The 20,993-nt window shown below is 44.8% G+C and overlaps 1 protein-coding gene across 1 annotated transcript in view; it reads right to left on the bottom strand.

Annotated features, from left to right (window-relative positions):
* Nucleotides 1–4,347: 4,347 nt before the first annotated feature.
* The window catches only part of LOC120902192 (PE-PGRS family protein PE_PGRS16), a 54,888-nt gene continuing 38,242 nt past the window's right edge, over nt 4,348–20,993 (bottom strand). The window contains exons 2-3 of the mRNA XM_040310747.1: nt 6,778–6,938; nt 4,348–6,024 (exon numbers count right to left, since the gene is read on the bottom strand). Of these exons, the coding sequence (XP_040166681.1) occupies nt 5,965–6,024; nt 6,778–6,938 (221 nt within the window). The 3' untranslated portion in view covers nt 4,348–5,964. The remainder of the gene's footprint in view (nt 6,025–6,777; nt 6,939–20,993) is intronic.

Genomic DNA, 20,993 nt, shown 5'->3' with positions numbered 1-20,993 from the left:
TATAACAAATATTTCCATTCAAAAACGAAACAGGAGAGAGTGTTTCCCAACCTTCTCCTGCAGTGTTTTTTTACTCCTCCTTATGAGACACAGTTAAACGTACATAGTTCCCGTTCTCGTTTTGTGTTTCAATGCATGCTATTTTCCCGTGTTTTGTTTTTAAACGTTAATCATTTACTTTTAATGCTTACCCAGTCTTCTGGTGATTCGTTTCCTCTTCTCCCCCCCTCCTATGTGTGTTCATTGTTTGGGAGCCCATCGTGCAAAGCGACAAAATGAGAGATGTGTTTGGATGTTTTCCATCTCTCATGCCGTTACTTTGCGACCACAGTTGGCTGCAAAGGCGCCCATCAATAAAGAACTCTAACGTCCCATCGTCGTTCGAGTTTAAGGTCGCCTGTTAAGCTGTGTCTCAGGGAACAGTCTCCAAAAAAAAAAAATCAACAAACGCGCTTCATTAACGCACGCAACGAGATCAAACGTTATTGCTATGATTGCTGAGTGCTGAGGGTGCAGGCGCGACGCATGAATTGATGGGGGTTGCATTTTTTAACCCTCCCCACCTAATACTCTCGGATGCTTGCAAGGTTGAAGCGTGCATCAGGCCCGGGGCAGCGTGATTGCATGTGCGCAGCGTAGACGACGAACCTGCCCGCCGTCTCCTGTGTTGCCAGCATGCACTCGACCCCTCCTGTTTTTTGCTAAATACTTAATAGTGATGAGCTTTAAAAAACACCCACGGTAGATAATGGGTTATTGTTTATACTCTGGCTAGCTACATTGTTTTTTCATCGCTTTCGGTTGCTCTCTCTCTCTCTCTCTCTCTCTCTCTGCTTTTTCCCTCCCCCACATGAGTGTTGTGTGTTCGCGAATTAGCGGGGTAGGTGTGTTGCGCGTTCAACTGCGGGTCTACTAAGTCAGTCTTTTCATTATAATTTTTACTTGTTTTATTTGCTTAATCATTCTTTCATGATTTTTCACTTCGAGGGAGACCAGAGGAACCAGCTAGACAAACAAAAAAGAATATGGTAATCATTTTGTTTTGTATAGCACTAATCCACAGTACAATCGCTAATGCGCTTGCGCAGAAGCTGGTTCCGTTTTCATCTCCTTCCACAGAAGCACACTCAGGTTATCTGACCAAACTAAAACAACAAACACAAAAACAATCCACACGGGTCAGTATGGGCTCCCAAGCAATGAAATCACGTTGTTTGTTTGCTTCTGTCTCCCCTATGCACCTAGCTAGATGCGCTAGAGTTTTCCAAAAGCCGGCGAGACGTGTGACTGATATACACACTCGAGAATGATGTTTCATCATGCTGCCGGACTTTATTTTTTGTTCGTTTTGGTGGTTGTTGCTCCAATGGCGTCCAAAAGGGCTAACGCAACAATCAAGGCAGGCCACGATCGCTAGAGCAGTTTTATCAATTGATACGGTTCTTTAGAAGAACTTAAACAAAAAAAAACAATAACGCAATGAAACATAACAAAACAAAAAAAACTGGGGAACAATTTAGTGAGCCACATTGAAGAAAAAGGACGCAGTTTCTCCTACCTTCGCAGTAACTCCTTCTATGCCTCATGCAACCAACAGTAACAACATCGATAACAGCAACATACAATGTGATTTTTTGTTTTGCAACGAGAAAGAGACAGACAGACACAAGATATAAGTGTGAAACGAGAAGGCAAAACCAATAGACAGTTACAGTAAAACAAGAGAACATTCAGGTGCAGGTGGAATGAGGGTGAGTGGAATGTGATTTGTTGTAATGCTTTTCTCCCCGCTTCTCTTGCTGCTGCTGTAATGCCGTAAATGCAAATAACAGAAGATGATATGGGACAGCGAATGCGGTGTGAGTGAGTGAATGGCGAATGGGACCGTAGGCGTATGTGTTTTGGTTTTGTTCAGGCATTGACTTAAGACACATCAGTGGAATGAATTCGCAGCGTTCAACATTTGCTCGTGCGTTTGCATGTTTTAACGAGGTTTAACGATTAAATTAAAACGCTTCTCAATCGCAACTTAATTCATAGGTAGATTAAAATAGTTAACCCAAATACTGTCTTAAGCTAGCAAACTGTTTTGTCGCTACTGTTGCCGCGCTGCGCAACGTTTCATCACCCGTGTGTAGCGCTACACTTGGAAACGTTTGACGTATTATCACCACTGGCGCTGGTGATGGTGGTGATGGGTTGAGTTGTTGCTGGTTTTGTCGCTCCCGTCGCAATCACTGACACTTTGGCTGCGCGCGGCTGATGCACTCCCTCCGGACGCAGCCTTTTTGTTCACTTGTTCACACTGTACGGACGCGCACGGCACACCTGGATTCGACGCGTTGATGTGCTGCCGTTCAATACTTGAGCCGTTTGTTCTGCGTTCTGCGACCACTGGCTCGTGCTCGTTGTGCCTGTTTGCTGCTGCAGTGCCGATGGGCTCGCGCTCCTGTCGCCGTTACACCAAAGCCCTATGCATCCTATTCGTCTAGCTTTTGTAGTGTGACTTTGTAACTTCTGCAGTATTAGTGTAAGGGGGGAGAGACAGAGAGAGCAGATGATACTGGACAGTGGCGGGTGCATTGTCCCTTTGGTTTGCTGCATCGTTTTTTCTCAAGGGCATCTATTTCGCTTTTGCCTGCTTTAGTCCTTCGCACCGCAACTGTGTCTGTGAACCACAGTGTGCCATGGTTCTCTATCGTCAATATTTACTGTTTAATAATTTGTTCTTGTTTGGTTTGAATGTGTGTGTGTGTGTGTTGGTGTATGTGTGTCTAGATAATATTGTGCAAATAGACATTTATAAGTAATGCTTTGGTGAGCGTGATTTTTGTAAAGTTCGTTTGGTTTTCTGTTTTACTTAATTTCTTCGTTTTTCTCTCTCTCCACTTGTTCGCTTTCTTTCTTTTTTTTGTTGCTCTCGTAACCTAGGAGTGGATGACATGTGTACACAGTGGTTGATGGTTTTTAAGAAATATATGTTTTTAGTTTCGTTTTTTTTTGTTAATTCTTCTCTTCTCTATCGTCCTGTGTGCGTTTGAATGTGCCACAAACAAGCGGGTAAAAACGTTTTGAAACACTGTTCACCTCTCTCCCCGGGAGAGCTAGCTGTCGGGGCTTGCTGGCATTCGTTTTACAGGCGCTTTATGAAAGCTGTATCATATCCGCATGATTCTATATGCTTTGCTCAATGTACATGCAGTGAGGGAGGGATCGGGTGGGGCTAGTAGGCTTGTAGCTAACCCAAAATCAACTTATTAGAGGGGGCCTTACGGTTCGCTCGCTTTTGGATAAAACAATGATAATTGCGGCGTATGCGTTGAACACATAGAATTGACGTTCGCACTATGTGTGTTTACAACCCATAGGGGAGGGGCAGGGGTGTATTGGTAAGATGTGCCCGGTATGTTCAATTGTTCGGATACGAACTCTTTAACCCTAACGTTTAGTGGAATTGTTGCTTTTCGCTGATTTACATGTGCGTCGGCACACACACACGCACGCACGCACACACGCTTGCACACGCACGTACACATGTGTTTGCTTTTAAGTGTGTTTGAATTAATTATAAATAAAAATAAATAAATAAATTTAAAATAAAATACAAGGACATAAGCAAAAACCAAATCATTGAAGAGCTTCATTGTTGAGAGTAAATGAAATAAACAAAGTTTTTTTTCCTGAATTTGATTTGATAAATAAAAAAGAGTCTCACGCTACGCTCAAATAGCATAACAAGTTAAAAGAAATGAATCAAACCAAAACAAGTTAAAAATAACAACATCAACATTCCTTTCCAGTGTGGGTGTGCGCGTGCGTTTTCACTGATGGTCGATTAGAAATATTGATATCATTCAGTCATAGTTGTTTGTTTTTTTTTGTGTGTGTGTGTTTTAGTTGCTCTTCATTGTTTTCCGTTAGCTCTGGTACACTTCATGCTCCCGCTCCGGGCGTTCGTGTGTGTGTGTGTGTATATGGTTTCGTGCGATTTAATCGTCAACCCGGACGGCCTCGGCCTTTCTGTTTCGACCCAAACCACCAACAGCTCACTACTCTCGCCGGGGGTTTGGGCCGGGCTGTAGCCTCCTTGTATCGTTCACTTACACCGGCTACGGTATCTAGCATTATAAGGATCTAGTTAAAGAGTTTACTTGTTTGTGTTGCTCTTATTGGTTGGTTTCTTAAACTCCTGACTTATCTATACAATAATATAGCTGCCTTGTCCATGAGAATAGTTTTCCTCCTCAAGTGTCTGTGTGATGATGACGATGTTCTTGTGATGTATATGTGTGTATGTGTATGTGTATATGTGTGTGTGTTTGAGGTTGAAACACGAGGATGGTTTTAGGTGGACCTGTGTATCCCTTAGATAAAACGTTTGCAAAAGGTTGTTTGGTTGAGCTGTTGGGTTACACGTGAAATGGCCTGTTTTTTTTCTCGCTCTCTGTTCCACAATATGATTTACGTTGGATGCAAATAAAAAAAAACCGGAAATGAATCGTGCAACCAAACGATGGGCTTAGACAACTTAGACATGACAAGGGATACACTTAACCCAAAACGCGCTCACGCACTAAACTAAAAGTCGCTCTTTCTGCTTCCACTATTTGCTGGATACTGGGTGGAGGCTGTTTACAGTTTGTTTTGATTGTTGTTGTTGTTGTTGTTATTGTTGTTATTTTTACAGTGTAGAAGAAAAGAATGTACATCCATTTCATACACCTATTTACCTACATGATCTGTATCAATGTTTGAGTGTAGTGTTTGAACGTGTTCTGGTTTGTGTGTGTGTGTGTGAAATGTGTGCAGTGTGTGTTGAAGGGTTTTTGTTTCTCAATTTAATAGTATTGGTTTGCCTCTTCAACCATTTCGTTTCTTTTTCCTACACTTTCCGTTTTGTTTTTTGCTTTGCTTTGACGGCTTATCTTTGTATTGGCTTTCGTATCTCGTGCTACTGGACTTTCCGCACCGCTTTAGCACACCTGCAGACCCTTTTCCTCCACAAACGCTTCGTATAACAATCCACCTTTGCAATGTACACTCGCTCATCCGACTCCCACATCGTCATCGGCCGGGCCATACACAGTCAACGTTCGTCAACAGCCTTCACATCGAATTAAATTCGCTCAGCCATTAGATTTCACATTCATTCCTGCCCTGCTTCACACTCATCATATGAAGTACGGAATGATGCTGTTTATCTGTGCCGATGTTTTGTTTTTACACACTAATTTCTTAGTAGGTAAATATATGTTTTGTATATAGATCTATGTATATATATATAGTAAGATTTCTCTGTCTTCTGCTGTCTTTGAGTTTTGACTTGTTTTTGTTTTCCCTCCCTACTTTACTTCCCTTCACATCTTAGTGCAGTTGTTTCGTCCTGGCCTGTAGAAGTGTTTTGCTTGCTGCCCGGCAATGGGTTGTGAACATGTTGCAGTGACATTGCGTTGCGTTTTCTCGATTCCTTTTTTCTCAATTATGTACAGATTTGCTTCAAACCTATTTTTACAACTTTAACTTTGTTTCTTTTCTTTGCCACTCTTACAACGCAACGCCTGTTTGCTTGGTAAGGATGTGAGAGAATGTTTAACGATTTCTCCGTACTCATTTGCTGTCCTATCCTTTTCGTAGTACGGTATGTTTTTTTTCTCATCCCCTCTATTGGACTGTCACTTTTGCCGGGACATTGTGCCTTTTGGGTTTTTTTTTTATTTCGTTGGTGGATGTTTTATTTCTTCTTCTGTTCTCGTAATGTAAAATAGCATCTGTTACGACGTGTGCCTGAAACTGTGTTGTGGTTTCGTCTGTAATCTTTCTTCCTTTCCTGTCCTGTCTGTTTGCTTTTTGTTTTGCTCGCATAAACACTTGTCTCTGTCACTTTCTCTTCCTTTTTCTCTTTACACTTTCTCAATCTAGCACTAGTACAGCGTGACTTTGCAAGAGCTATGTGAAATGTACAGTTTAACGGCCACGAGCCCATCTCAATAAGGCGTCCGCTAATACGTCGAGATGCGCTTTCGTCTGTAAAAAGGGAGCAGAAATGGTTCGATCGGTTAGCATGCAGCACACATTTTCGGGGATTGTCTGGATTACTCAGGCTTGTGTAGTGTTTTCTTTCAAGCGAAGATAATAAACGAGCGAGGGGAATGGAATGGTTTTTGATGAGAGTATGTTTGATAGACAGCTGAGGAACGTTTCTTTATCATCTACCAATGAGAAAGCCTCCGCATCATTCAACTTAAATGCTCATTTTTCACACAAAACGAGGCGTAGGAATTCACATTTCTAGCTGGAGAAACAAAGGTACGTCAACAAGAGCAGTACCATGCCACACTCCAATTTGTTCACACGAGGACTAGTCTGAAGTACACAGACAACTATAATCCGTTCTATTATGTGGGATTTGTGTGATGGATAGGCTTCCACCCAGCAGGGGACATGTTATTTGTGTTGAGAGCATTCGCATTGTTTGCATTCCGAAAAAGTGCTCAAAATGAAGCCCGATGGAGATGATTTATAAACGGCATTATCTTTTCAATGTGCAAATTCTCGACATTACTTCATGAAACACCAGGCTTCTCCATCGCTCAGTGCAGGTGGAGGCGCCTAGTCGTTCTCTCGTTCGCTTGCATCTCGCATCCGGCATGTGAAATTGACAACATAACGTTCTGGTACAGTATGCTGGCTTCGCTTGATATGTTGATGTTGTCTAGCATGATTCCACTTTGAGGAAGAAATATGCTACACCGTCCATTAGTGCTTCATCAAACTTACCGTTTTGTAGAACATGCAGGCCTGTCTGTCCTCGTCTTCGCCCTCAGGACAGTCGATGAAACCGTCGCACAGCACGTGATCGTCTATACATCGGTACCGGCCCTGCCGATCTGGCGTGGGACAGGCAAAGCGCTCCATACCATCCATCGCGGGTGGACATTCTGCAACGGGAAGGAAGAGAAGCGGGTGGTGTTTAGATTACAAGTTCAGATACAATTTCATTAACAATTCACAATTAAAAAACTGGCACTTTGATTTACCATTTCAAATTTGAACGTAGCATTTTGATCAATTTTTAAGATCAATGTTATTTTGCAAAAAATAAAATGAGCGTTCAGGGATGGCTTAAGATCGTATCACCCCAAAGCTGTTTATTTCATTCTACATGCAGACTTCGGCTTATAATACACATTTGCCTTATAACACCAGTACAACCAAATAGCAAGGAGACAGTAAAAAAGCAGCTTAAATAAATCGACAGACAACTAAAGCGCAGTTGGCACGAAAGAGTTGCTTTTTTATGTAAATTGTTTTGACGACGATGGTAGGGGCAGTGGTGCGAGACGGCAAATCTAAAGAAAGCTTTCTTCCCATTCTAGTGTGTGTGTGTGTGTGTGTGTGGGCGGGTAGCAGAAATCAATTTTCCTAAATGTGCCGATCAGACGCAAAAGATAAGCAAACGATGGCCTGCAGCGGGCTTCTTGTGGCGCTTGACTAACACGCTCAGCGCTACAGCGGTGAGACACAGGTAACTGTGGCAAACGAATGGGGAGGCTTGCCAGTGGGCGATGCTCTCCCGGTTGGCACGGCGAAGCTTCGGCAGTCTAGCAGCACAGGGGGAAAGGGTTTCAATCTGGAAGTCCCTTTTGCATGCCAGTATTTATGCTGCGACGTGACGATTTTTGTGCTGGCAGACTTCCATTTTCTTGCAAGCCCGCCCCGAGCCGGGTTCGTGCCGTACAGCCGTGCACGCCGGCACGCCTATTGTGTGACCCTTTCCCTTTGTATGGCGACCTCCACCTTGGGCTTGTATCGCTTGTCGTAGAGGACAGTAGGGTTGGAGTAGGGCACGGAAACGGGAATTAATAATTTTCCATTTCGATACCGTTTCGGCGAGTCTGGTTCTGTGGCGGGCAGCGAGAGACAGCGACAGTGGAACGTGATCGAGTCGGCTGTGATTTATGAAGGGCGCCCGATGAAAGCGTTCGATCGATTGGTGGTCGAAATTAATCAATTCCGTACTTCGACTCCGACAAAGAAGCTGCCTGTAAAGCCTGGTTTGTGTGAGTTGGGGTAGGGGAAAGGGTTGTTTAATTTTAATTGAATACCGAAATCATGTCTTTGAGAGCTTAACGCACCACAGCAATGGGATTGGAGAACTGTTTCAGAGCTGTTTCAAGACGCACAAAAACAATTGCAATTTTGAAAACTGCTGTATGCAATAAATCGAAACAAAACAATACAGAAAATAAGATAAATTTCGCTCCATCCGTACCACGTAGTGCAGCTTTTATTGGCATGCTGTTTTCCACATAATCTACTAATAAACATCGGAGCGAAGTGCCGTGCTCAAGTGTATAATACGCCCGCTTTGTTCGCTTTAAATAGCTCCCTCGACACAGCTGTTAGCATCGAACAATGGGCGAGCTGTTGAACGGCTATCGGCACAACATGCTTCGTCGATCAGGCAACCAATTTAACTGCCCTTCTCGCCCGACACGATACACCCGATACTTCCGAGCCAAATCGAAGGAGGAAACGCCCCCCGGGCAGCCTGTCAGCTTGCCTGCACTCCTCCCCGCATTGGTTGTTCGTGCCGGGAGATAATTATTTGCATATTTTATTGATATTTAAATATCGACAGTATGAATTTTGATGAACGGCACGGTGAAGACGTAGCACATGCGAAGAGGAAGTGGAGAGTTTGGTGAAGAAATTAGGAAAAGAACGATGAGCTTTAGAAGAATCAATCAAATGTCTACCAGCCAAATCTATCAAAAAAGATGTTTTGTTTATATTTTAGAAATCTAAAACATTTAAAAGTCTCCTTTGAAAGACAAAGAAAACACAATTTTTTGCTCAACCCTTTAACAAGTTTTTACAATTATCCTCACGGTTATATATGGCTATAATATTTTCGGTATGAAACATTAAACGTGTTCCTTCAAAGAGTATGATTAAGTTGGATAAAGATTAATATTAAACAATAGAACCAATTTTAAAACATTAAAAGTGGCCAAAACCACAACAGCTTAGCGAATCAAACTTTATCTTCTAGAAGACTTCAATTTCATAATACGCGCCAAAGTGGTAACCGGAGCCTGAAGGGGAACGGCGGTTCAATTAGGCTACAGAAAATAGCTATCGCTGCTTAACGACGGTATCGAATTATTTATGAACCTTCTTTGGAAGTTGAAAAGATAACAGCAGCAACAAGAACAACAGAAAGACAAAAAAAAAGAAGAAAAGTGATCTCTAACTTCGACAGCATCAAATCCCTGCTGGCTAGCGCCGCCAAGATTTATGGTAGACGACGTGCAGGACCACCTCGCAGCGCCCTCTGCCACCCTCACTGTGAACCCCCCCCCCCCCCCAAAACGAACACAATGGTGGACGTTTATCGTTCGACAAGATTGGCGATTTTCGGGGCGATTCCATTTACAGTGGCGAATCCCTCTTGCCTTCCCACACTCTCTCACACACACCCACACATATTACTCCCAATCGCTTCTATAACTCACTCGCTTTTAAATTCCATATTTCGCCCAAAACACTATCGAGCGAGCGTTTTCGGGGCAGTTGCTGCTGCTGCTGCTGCTGGGAAGCACTGGCCGGGAAAGCTGTCGGAAGGATCTTTCCTAATTTATCGACTTTGCAGAAAACTTTGTCCCACGCAGAAACATCTCAAACCAAGTCAACCAAAGTTGTACAGCACTCCTTCCCCTCATCCTCCCATCCACCTTCCATAATACCTGCTCGCTTCTTGCTGTCCCCACTGTGCGAAGCGTAACGGGTACGCGAACGGCGCCGAAAATGCCACCGGAGCGGGAGCAGCCGGAAGAAAGGATCGTGTGAAATCACGGTGGGATGGATTGCATCACCGCGCCCAGCTCCGGTCCATGTGTTGCTCCTCGATGTGGCACATATTTTGCTTCCGCTTTGGCCCCGGCCTCGGCGACGCAGGGTTCAGTGCTCCAGTTCTGTGCACCGGGGGCGCGCGAGCGCGGACCGATTGGCGTCGTCTGCGATGCATTTATCTTCGCAGACCATTTCACTTTTCGCCATTATGTTACCCTTTTATGTGTGTGCACAATCGGAAAGTTGCCCACACACACACACACACACACGCACGCACACAGCATAGCCCCACACACTCACATATGTTGGAGTGTTTTGATTCCCACGGTGGCAACGCTGCGCACTGGTCAATTTCACATTTGCCACCTTCAAACTGGCGCATAACTCCTACGCGCTCCTTCGACGCCCTGTGCTGCCAGTGCAAATGGCCATTAAATGTATTCTGGCCCGCTAGTGCTGGTGCTAGCACCAGTGCTTCAGAGGAGTTCACTTCTGTCGCTTTTTTGCGCTGTGAAAATGGATGCGTAATGGACGAACAATTATGGCTATAAACTGCTTCGTTAGCGTCGAAGCACCGCGTCTGCAACCAGGATCGAAATGAGCAATTAAAAAAAGCAGACACACACAGTCACACATCCAAGCGGCACAGAAAAGAGAACGAGCCGAGAACGGGCGACAAATGCTGCAACAATTACCAATCAAACTCAACCCGGCACCCACAGCACGACACAAACAACCCGGCCCGAGTGGTGATGGGGTGCAACGAATTTCGTGGAAGCGTTTAGCTTCGATGAAGAGCGTTTTTTTTTTTCATCCGGCAGACATTCTTTTACCGTGTCGTTTTAGCGACAATTTTTCCTGGAAAGCAGGCGATATGTGTGTACGAGCCCGTGAGTGGGTGATACGGGTGGTAAGGGATTAATTTTCCTACCGTCCCTCGCTAGCGGTTGGTTAACCACGGGTGACATTTTCTAATTTTACGCTGCATGCTTGCTTCTCCTGTTGGTTGCTTTCTGGGTGGATTTTTTACGAGCGTTTTAGTAGGTAAAGTATTTGTTGAAAAAGTGCAACAGTTTCAGAGTTACATAATTATTTTTATCCAAATATTGTTTGATAAGTTCGATTTATAACAGGGCTACAAATCTTAACATTAAATTTTTGTTTGTTTTGTATTTTGTTTTGTTTGTGTTTGATAAGACAGTACTACATACTGTTTGGAAAATTAAAGTATTGCTACTTTATAAAGGATAAATCTTTGACAATCGTTACTGTTTTTAAATATTACAAATTACTATTTTTATCATCCCGTAGCAAGGATTAACTATCCGGCTGTGCGGGATAATGAATTAAGTCTCGAAAGCCTGTATAGGTTGACATGTCCGCTTAGAACGCTACGCCAAATACAAGAAGAAGCAGAACTTTTACAACAACTTACAGTACAACATTTAGGTAACAACGTTTTGGATTGTTTTATATTACTTTATTTAATTATTTTTAAAGTACCAAACATACCAATTGGAATTTTGTCTCATTATTAGATTAAATAGTAATGGTAATAGCAATGATAATAGAATTTGCAATTTAATACCAGCTTAAAAAACCATATGGTCTGATGTCTGAAGAACAATACTGAACGCCCTTCAAAGAAAAAAACAATATATTGTAATGGAGCATAAATACAAAGGAAAAGAAAAACCTCTCAAATGCCAGGAAGTGAGCAGTTTACATCGTGCGCAAAGTGACTCGGTAAGCTCTGCAAATTTCAATTCCAGCAAATGTACTTCAAGGTGAACGCTCCTCTCCGCTTCCTCCGCCTCTGCGTTTCACATTCAATTTAATTCCTTTGTTTGTTTTAACCAATTTACAATTCCCGCTGCAGCATGGGTAGCCGCTGAAGGTAAAAAATCGAACCATCGAGCCTGGCCGGATTAGACCTTTTCCCCCTTGTCTGGGTGACATTTTCCTTGCGCTGGAACCACTTCCTGGAAACCATTAGCGAGCTTCCCCTGAAACCGCTGGGAATACGGGAATACGCTGAAAGCGGCGGCGGTGGTCGATTGGTTGGGTTTCTTGGAGCGAATAAACGTTGGGCGATGTGTCAAACATCGAAAGCGGCAATAAAAAATAAGCTTGTTTTAAATTTCACTACAATACAAAAAAAAAAAAAACGCTCAATCACCTATACCAGCGCACTCGGAAGGTGGTGGCAGGGTAATAAGCAGAACTCGGTAATGAGCAATTGGTTGCGAAGCGTGGTTTTCCTCTTCCATGGTCACTCCGGAACGCCGAAGCTGTGGAAAACCGACCGAGTATTAATTAGTGTGCGGCGTTAGTTTTAATTAACCTGTGCATGTGCGTGCGAGCGAGGCCGGGTACAGCTGTGAGCTGTGAGAGAACGGGAAGAACAGCAATCAAATGGGTGTAGCCGTGTACTGGGTGTAGCTTTATTGTTGCATTCCGGGAACAGGCGATGCCGTTTTTTTGTGTGTTGTTTTTGTCACTCTCCTTGCTGTTGTGGTTTGCTGTGTTGGCCCTCCCCACGGCAAAGCCATGTGCGACTGGTGCGACCAGCTTTAAGGTAATCGTTGTACGACGGGACGAGACAACAAAGAAACATTCACAGCGCCCGCGCACTGGACGAACAAGAAACCGGACGTACCCAGGAAAGGGTACCGTCGTGAAGGATACGCCGCAGTAAGCGCGCCCGGACTTGTTATGAAAATTTATGGTTTCATAGTGCAGCCCACCGTCGCTGTCATCTGGAAGGTGCCACACACACACACACAAACACATTTTTCTTGCGCCCCGTGATTCATCGTGCACCGTGTCCCTATCCCACCGAGGAAAATCGCAGTGAGGAAGTTTTTCTTGCTTTTTTTCCATTTGTTTCTCGTTTCGCTGTTTCCGGGGAATGGCTGTTTCTGTGGAACGAAATACGCACAGCATGACCTCCCACACCGGGCACAAGAGGGGTTAGAGGGGAACGGCAAACTGCTGATGGGTTGGGGTTCCATCAGCACTAACCACACCTTTTCACCATGGTGACCGTAAACGGGATGATGACCACAATGGGGGGAGGTTAGTGTCGTGCTGGGTTGGCTCGGACAAAAGTTGGGATCACTTCCTGTGCCGAGGCCGTGCGGTGGCAGAGTGCATGGTTGGCCGTTTGGTTTCTGTGTTCTAGACGCACACACACTCAAACCTAGGTGGCCCATAAACATAGAGAGAACTGTTGCAGAAGAGTGCACAGTGAAGCAAAAAAAAAAAAGAACTAACCAAGAGAAAACAACGTTAAGCTTCACGGGTTTCTCTAACTGATATTAATGGTTCTCCGGGAAGATAGGTAGATAGAAGCCGCCGTAATGTTGTTGGTACCTCGAACGTCAACTTTCTAGCCAAGGTCGAGGCGTGTGGTAAAAGAAAAAAAAAAGGAAGTAGATGCCTAGAGTGCATCGTTTTAAAGGCGAATTTAAGTAATTTGGCACTGTATGTTCAATTAAATCGTTTATTTTTAAGCACTACCTGCAGACCAAGGCAAACAGTTGCTAAGATAGACACACTATTGGTCTTGTGGCCATTCGTTTCAGCAATAGTTTCTTGCAAATTTTCTCAAAGAATTTGCAATTTTGGGCAACATGGCTTTCGATGAGGTGGCAGGCTGCTTGGTCCTGTGGAATTTGTGGTCCTGGATACCACAGGGAAGAGCTTGGTCCACGCGGAACTTTGTCATAGATTGAAACCTAGTCATTTCATAGGTTAAAGGTCATAGATATGTTGTTAAATCTCTAAATTAGAGAGCTACAGGGGCCTAAATTCGATGTGAAGAAATCAGATAGCTGAAATTACATTGTAGATATATTCATCTCATGTTTCATTCATGTTGTTAAATCTCTAAATTAGAGAGCTACAGGGGCCTAAATTCGATGTGAAGAAATCAGATAGCTGAAATTACATTGTAGATATATTCATCTACTGGGATGTTTCAAACTGACATCACACTGACACCTAACATCAATGGTTTTGCGGACCTCCTTTAAGGATTTGGACAAGAGTTTAAAAACAGCAGCAGCAACATTAGTTTGTGCCACTTTTGCGACAGTAAATGAGTTATTATACTTTTAAGTTATCGAAACGGTGAAATCCTCCATAGCTAAAATCACATTCAACTGATGACTGCATCACATAAAAGCCAATTGCTTAGCAGGATATAAAATGTTATGATCTTTTTTCTGGAATCAAAAGATCTTTTTTCTGGAATCATGAAGATGAGGACAAATATTCGAGATTTTGAGTCCAGAATAATGTCAATTAAATTTATAAACCATTAACGCATCTTCAATTACATCCTGCGTTGAAATAACTGCATTGAAGCTCTCATTTATCCTCTCCAATTTCTTGTTATTTTACTCGTAGAATATCAATTAAAATTCATTTTCAAGACACGTCATTTCTAAAAAACTTGCAAAAGAAACTCCTCTTTGCGTCTCTAGCTGCAGTTTTTAAAATGCTTACTTGAAAGGAAAATACGTCCCTTATCCCCTATTTCTAGAATGGATACCCAGATTAGGCTAACAACAACTATTTCTAGCCTGTGGGTCACTTTTCTGACGTCACACTATTACCTTGCACAACCATCGGTTCCAACGTACGTCACTGAAATCGAAACCATTCCGTCAATCCTCGCCCTCGGTCATGCTATCGCCCACCTTCACCATCGTATTGGAAACTTTGGAAACCTTCCCCTCCAACCCTTCCCCCATTCCGGCACCTGTATTCAAACCTAGAATCGTTTGTACACGTGGTGTGTTGTGCGGCATCCAAGTGGAAAGTAAATTTTCTACCTCAGGCTCTCCCTCTAGAGTCCCAAAAAAAGCAACGTGACCCATAGGGCGAAAGGAAACATGCCGGGATGCAATAGACCGGAATACGTCATTTAATTCCCGCGCCCCGGTATTACTTTCCGATTGCGAGCGGCCCGCTCAATGCCACTGCGACGCCGGGCCTGTGCTCACGTCCAATCCAATTAATTCGATCGCAAGGTTTCCTTCTCCTTCCAAAAGGCGCAATACTTGCCAGCGTGGGAAGGGAGGGGAAGTGGGAATCAACCCAAACCGGAACGGGAGTCTAATCATTTGACCGAAATCTTAAGCCGACGAACTGGGAACTGGACTACAAGACAGTCAAGATGATGGAGCGCTTCTCCCAAACGACGGGACTGTTGAAGCCCGTTCGGCACTGGGTTACCCGCCGTTTGTCAGACGTCATCGACCAAAAGGAGAGGGGGGGGGGGAAGGATTAGGAGAGAAAAAAAGAGAACCACCGCCAGCGGCTCACTTCGATTTGGTGGCAGCGTCTGATCCATCCCAACCAGCAGATGAAGCGGAAAAGATGATTGATTGCGATGGACCGAGGCATCACACGCACGTCATGATTTGTCATGTTCGCTCAATCTCAGCAAATCAACCCGCCCGATGGAGACTGGATTGGGGGTGGCAAATGGATTCATGTGTGCGCGCGCGCGTGTGTGTGTGTGTCATCATCCATCGGTTGTGGGAAGGAATGATTGGAGATTTATGGGAAAATAATTCCATACGAATTATAATCATGTTGCCGGAGGTTTAATCTTTAAAGGTTGATTTTTGGGCTCGTCCCAAATCCTGCCGCTTATTGCTCTAAAGGTTATCCGGTTCTCTATTAGGGCAGTCGTTAGGACACTCGCTTTTAACAACTATGAAGCGAGCATATTTTTAACTTTCAGATTCCCATTGCTCCTCATATTTTTCGCTGCAATGTGAAGCAAAATACGATTAATTTTAAAATGAGCGCAAACTGTGCCCGTGTGTGCGTGACGCTTCCAGGACGACCCAAAGGCTCTAGCAACGAAGTTATCGGTAATTCGAATTTTTATTCGATCCAATCGAACACAGTCACACACACATTGGAAAACATCCACCACGGGGAACGGTTCTTTGATAGTTTGGAAGCAACGCAACGCAAAAAAACAGTAGCGCAAATCATTGTGCTTCTTCATGTAATACGTGCGCCCATCTATTGCCTGCTCCTTCTCCGCCGGTGGAGGATTGACGCACAAACAGCGATGGTAAAATTGTACGCCAAAGTGCGCGCTTTAAATGTGGATCCCCTCTCTTCTCCAGTGCTACCAGAATCAGCATCACTTTGTGGCAAACATTGGCCCGGGACCGGGCAAGACGTGGCCATCAATAAGCTTACTACTACCACTGGGTAGTGTCGTGGGCGTCGAGTCCAAGAGGAGGGATGCATGGGGGGGATTAAAAAAATCGCTCAACCCTCTTCCCGGCGTGTCAGCCCCGGGGATGATCGCGGGATGTTTATTCGGAGCGCCGTTGGCGCGGGACCGTTTGCCAACTTTCCGAACTTTCTCCTAAGCTGCATCGATCTTTGCTACCCTGTGACGTTTTTTTTGCTGTTCACTGTGTTAGTGTATGAGTTTTCTACTCTTTCTCGCCTCTCGCCTTGCGTCTTGTGCGGTTGGGTGGGTGGGAAATGCGTGAAAATGGCCAGCATTTGCAGCCGCTCCTCTAAGCTTAGCTCGCTCCTTACGCTCAATCGCGTCTTGCTTTGCGTGTTTTTTTCTTCTCCCCCATAGAACTTTAAGACGACCGTGTGTGGAAAGCTGGCGGGGAACACACAGGAAGGTGTCGTCGGTACAATGTGTATGTGTGTGTGTGTGTCTGTTTGTGTGGGCGCAAAGTATATTCGCCAAAGTGTGTGGTAAAAATATCGGTGCCAAGTGCCCAAGCCAAACGTCCGTCGCCGAGCTTTCCCAACCACCAAACCCACCCACCCATCCACCCACCCACCTACCGAAAGCACCGGGGAACGGATTCCGGATTGCGGATTCGGCGTTCGGTACGGGGGTGGAAAAACAAATCAAATGATACATCAGCCACCCCAATTTGTCTGGACCGTGTGGCGCCAGAGCGATTGCGTCCCGGATTTTCTGTTTTTTTTTTTTTATTATTATGATTCGGAAGCTGCTTCCCCCCCCACCACGTGGTTTGAATCTCCCGCCAAACCGGGCATACTTCTAGATTGCATTGCACTGTGTTTGTGTGTGTGCTTCTCCCTTTTTGCCAGCTCTATTTGTGCGTGTGTGTGTCTGTGTGCTGTTTCAGTTGCTCCTTTGCCTCAGTTCCCGCGCGTTTTCAATAATCCCTCCCCTCGTCGGGGGGGGAGGGGGGGGGAAGGCGAACCCAAAACCGTTCCGTCGTGTCGACAGCGTATCCGCCCTTTGAGGATGTATTTTTCATCCCCCTCGCACACTCTCTCTCTCCCTCTCACACTCTGTCGCTGTGTCGTCATCGGTGTGCGGTCGCGCGTTTGTCGTCACCGCTCGAACGAAGACGTTAGCGCGTCGCTGTTGGTGGCTTCCGCCAAGAATGTTCTGGCGAGGTTGGGAATGGGACATATTTTTACGTCCCAATACGATATGCGCATGTGTGTGTGTGAGTGGTTTGTTTGCGTAACCGTTTTTCGGTACGCTCAGGGTACTTCTTGGCTGGTTTTGTTGCCGAGATACTGCTGCTGCTGCACGGTGTGTATGTGTGCAGTGTGCAAAACCGTTTCGTCATCGTTGCACCGTGCAAATCTCCGCAAGTGTGCGTGTGTGTGTGTGTGTGTGGGAGAGAGTAGTATGAGAGTGTATGGATTGGGGCGGGTGAATTGAAGCCACCAGCAAGGCGCCTTCGGTGCGATGTTTGTAGCTTTTCCGGGTTTGGTTTTCAGCAGCGTGCAGAAGCGTTTCCCGGTGTCTTGGTGTTGCTGTAGAGGGGTTTTTTTTGTGTAGTTTCCTTCTCCCACAGCTATCTCCCGGGGACGGTGTCGTAATGTCGGCGCATCGTAAAGTGTAGCGCCGCTGGCAGGTGATTTTCCGGTGTTTCTTCAACAACAACTGCTGAAGTGTGGTTTGGAACGCGAGAGAGAGAGAGAGAGGGTGTGGTGCGCTGGGTGTGGCGGAGTAGACCGCGCTAGATACCCGGCCCGGGAAGTCAAAGACCTCGTGGGAACTTTCGAGCTCACGGTACAAACGGGAAGCAGAAAACACCTTTCCCGCCCGGCACATATGGTAGGAAGGTGGGGTGTTTTGGAACTTCTTGCATCCGTGACTGAAGGGAGGGGGGGGGGGGAGGGAGGTGAAAAATGATGACATTTGCCACCGAAAACCATGCCACCATACCATTTTTGACTTTGGTGTTTGTTGGTAGCCATAGTTCTGGGGCGAATGGGCGAATGTGGGGCCTTCTATTTTCTGCTGGTTATTAGATTGTCCTGGGATGAACCTGCTGCACGTGAATCATCCCCCTGTGTGTAGCCGCTGCTGCTGCTTGAGCCGATGGGGGAAGCTACCGCTACATGTTGTTTTATTTGTGGCATCCGGTTTCGAGTTCCGCTTCTGGGACGGTGGGAGGATATTTTCTAGGGGAGGGTTTGATAAAGTCATAAGTATCAGTCCAAAGACGGAGGAGTGGAAGGTGGTGGGACAACAATCGGATCGTTCGTGCTCGTGCTGTGACAGATGGGAAAGTTGTTGTTTTTCAGCTTCGGTCAAGCTTCGGATGTGATGGGCATGGGGCGGAAAAGGTGCTCGGGTTCGGTAAAAGTGCTCTGGCGGTGGATACGGTACTGGTATTGAATGCATTCTTATGGGAAATGATTTTAATACATTGCTGTGTGCGGTGCGTTACGTCATCCGCTGCAAGTGGATTTGATTTTGGACTTGATGTGCAGCTATAGATGTCAGTAGAATCAAGTTAAAAATTATGCTTAAAGGGATTATTTCGTATCAAGCGAGCAACACCGATATAAACTGTGCAGGTGTCCAACAAACTTGAAATACCATTTTAATTTTAATTTTTTAAATTTCCCTCGCATTCGTCTGCATTCAGTATTACAGTACAACACACCAAACAATTAGTTTTGTTCTCTAAACCTTGATTATATTAAAGTTTCAGGCCTGAGAAATTATTACGAAACGAAAGCGAGAGCACAACATTCTAATAGCAAACTTGTTTGTTTCCTATTAAGATGCAAGGGACAAAACGTTAACCAGCAATACTATTAAATGAATTAATTTCAATCAAATTGCAATAATCCTTACGAGTTATTTAACTGTCACTTTGTTCGTCAATATACTCTAATGATTTTATTAATGTAACGTAATGAGTACTAGGTGCCTCAAAACATGGCATTTATCTTTCATTGTAAAATCTGAAAACCAATTGAAATAAAAAAAATAAATATTTTTTTCCCAAACACAAACATCGTTTGCTGTCTTGTTAAGTTCTAGCATTGTCCTCCTATGATGTGATTGTCATTTTAATCAGAAGCTTGGCTATATGCTATAGTAGGCTTGTATTTGACAGCCTATATCTCTTTCTCTTTCTAAGCTTTCTAAGCAACTCAAATAAACAGATAGCTACACCCGTCGCAACAATTAGCATATCGTGTTTAGCAAAATAATAGAAAAATAAACATTATATGTTAGGAAAAAAGGCTATCAGTCTGCTAAGTTTCAACACAGGACTTCATGTAATAAACGACATCTCTAAACCACTGCAAATTGACAAAATAATTCTAAAATTTCAGTTTTCAGCGCTGATTCGTTACAAATGCAATCCAAATGATCCACTGCGCGATTTGGTACCATAATGGAGCAGCAAGTTTACATTTCACGGTGTTGCATATTAATCAAAGGCACAGAGAAAATCTCTAAACACAAAAAAAATGTATACAAGAAGCTTGCTGTAGATTGATAGTGAAGCTCAATGTCCAATTTTCCATCATCGCATCACGCGTACACCTTGTTAGCGATGGCGGCTGATGAAACTCAACCATGGCAGATAAATTTCGGGCGCTTCACGCCGGGTCCTTCCAAGAATTCGGTTCCCGGCGCGTTGAACAATTTTAGAGATCGAGTTTTTTTTTGTTCACCTTTTTCCGTGAGCCTTAGAGCAGAAGCGAACGCACACATTTCACGTGACAAACAGTGGTAAGGGTGTGCGGGCTTTACACGCATTGCTTTACCATTTTTATCGTAGCCCCGGTTCGTGCCGTTCGTTTGGTGCGGTGGCCGTGCAGGCCCAGCAAATTGCTTCCAGGCATGCCTTTTTTTGTGAACGATGGCTCCCTGCTCATGCTTTTATCTTACTGCGACGCGGCGGGCTCTGCACGGAACCTGGTAAGTTCCACACGCCGGTTTTGTTGCTGTTGTTGTTGTTGCTCATCCAACCGATTTTGACGGAACACGATTGCCCTGTTCATCATGGCCTGTCTCGTACCATTACGGCGAGCGGGCGTCAATGTGCATGGATCGTTCAACCTTCAGAACGTATCCGCGCGTGTACATGTGTGTGTGCTTGTTGTCATGGCACGTGTGTTGGTTGATTTACTTCCCCCTGTCCTGGTTCACCGTTCGATACACGCGCGATCGTACAGGGGTTTTGCCGGGCGTCGGCGGGTGTCGCTTCACTTCCCGGAAATTGATCCCCTTCGGGGCCCAGCAGGGCAAACATGAACCCGGAACCGTGCAAGATGCATATGTCCCTTCGTCCCATTTATTCTTGGTCGATAAATTTTCATCCCGGGCGTGAAGGTCAAATGTCATACTGGGATTAAACCGACCCAAGGGTTCGCACGGAGGTGTTGTAATTTCTTGCCCTCGACAGCCGACGACAGCTGTCGTTACTTGGGCTGTCACCGGACCGTACCCGGGGACATCCTGGGCACATTACCACGTGAATAGGAAACGCTGACGGAAATGCAGTTGCTCGTTCAATTGAGATACAAAAAAGAAGATGCACATTATGAAAGCAGAAACTAAAGTGTTTGTTGCATGCTCTTACTTTTGTATTCTCAGTTCCGCACCTGCAAGACACACAGAGAGCGCCTGCATCATCTCATTTCCGAGTGCTAGTGGAAATGAAAATTGATTGCAAAGCATTGCTATTACTTCGAACAGCAACTGAACTGGATCGGTACTGAGTTTAGCTTTCCATCGCATCGTTTGCTCGTGGGCTAACTGGTGTGTGTGTGTGCTTGCCGAGAAGAAAGCAGTTTCCTGGAAGCAGTCACTGTATTCATTCTCCCGCTTAGGAACG

This window comes from Anopheles arabiensis, chromosome 3 (assembly GCF_016920715.1).
Source record: "Anopheles arabiensis isolate DONGOLA chromosome 3, AaraD3, whole genome shotgun sequence".
Classification (NCBI taxonomy): Eukaryota; Metazoa; Arthropoda; class Insecta; order Diptera; family Culicidae; genus Anopheles; species Anopheles arabiensis.
This window is presented reverse-complemented; position numbering and strand designations above follow the sequence as displayed.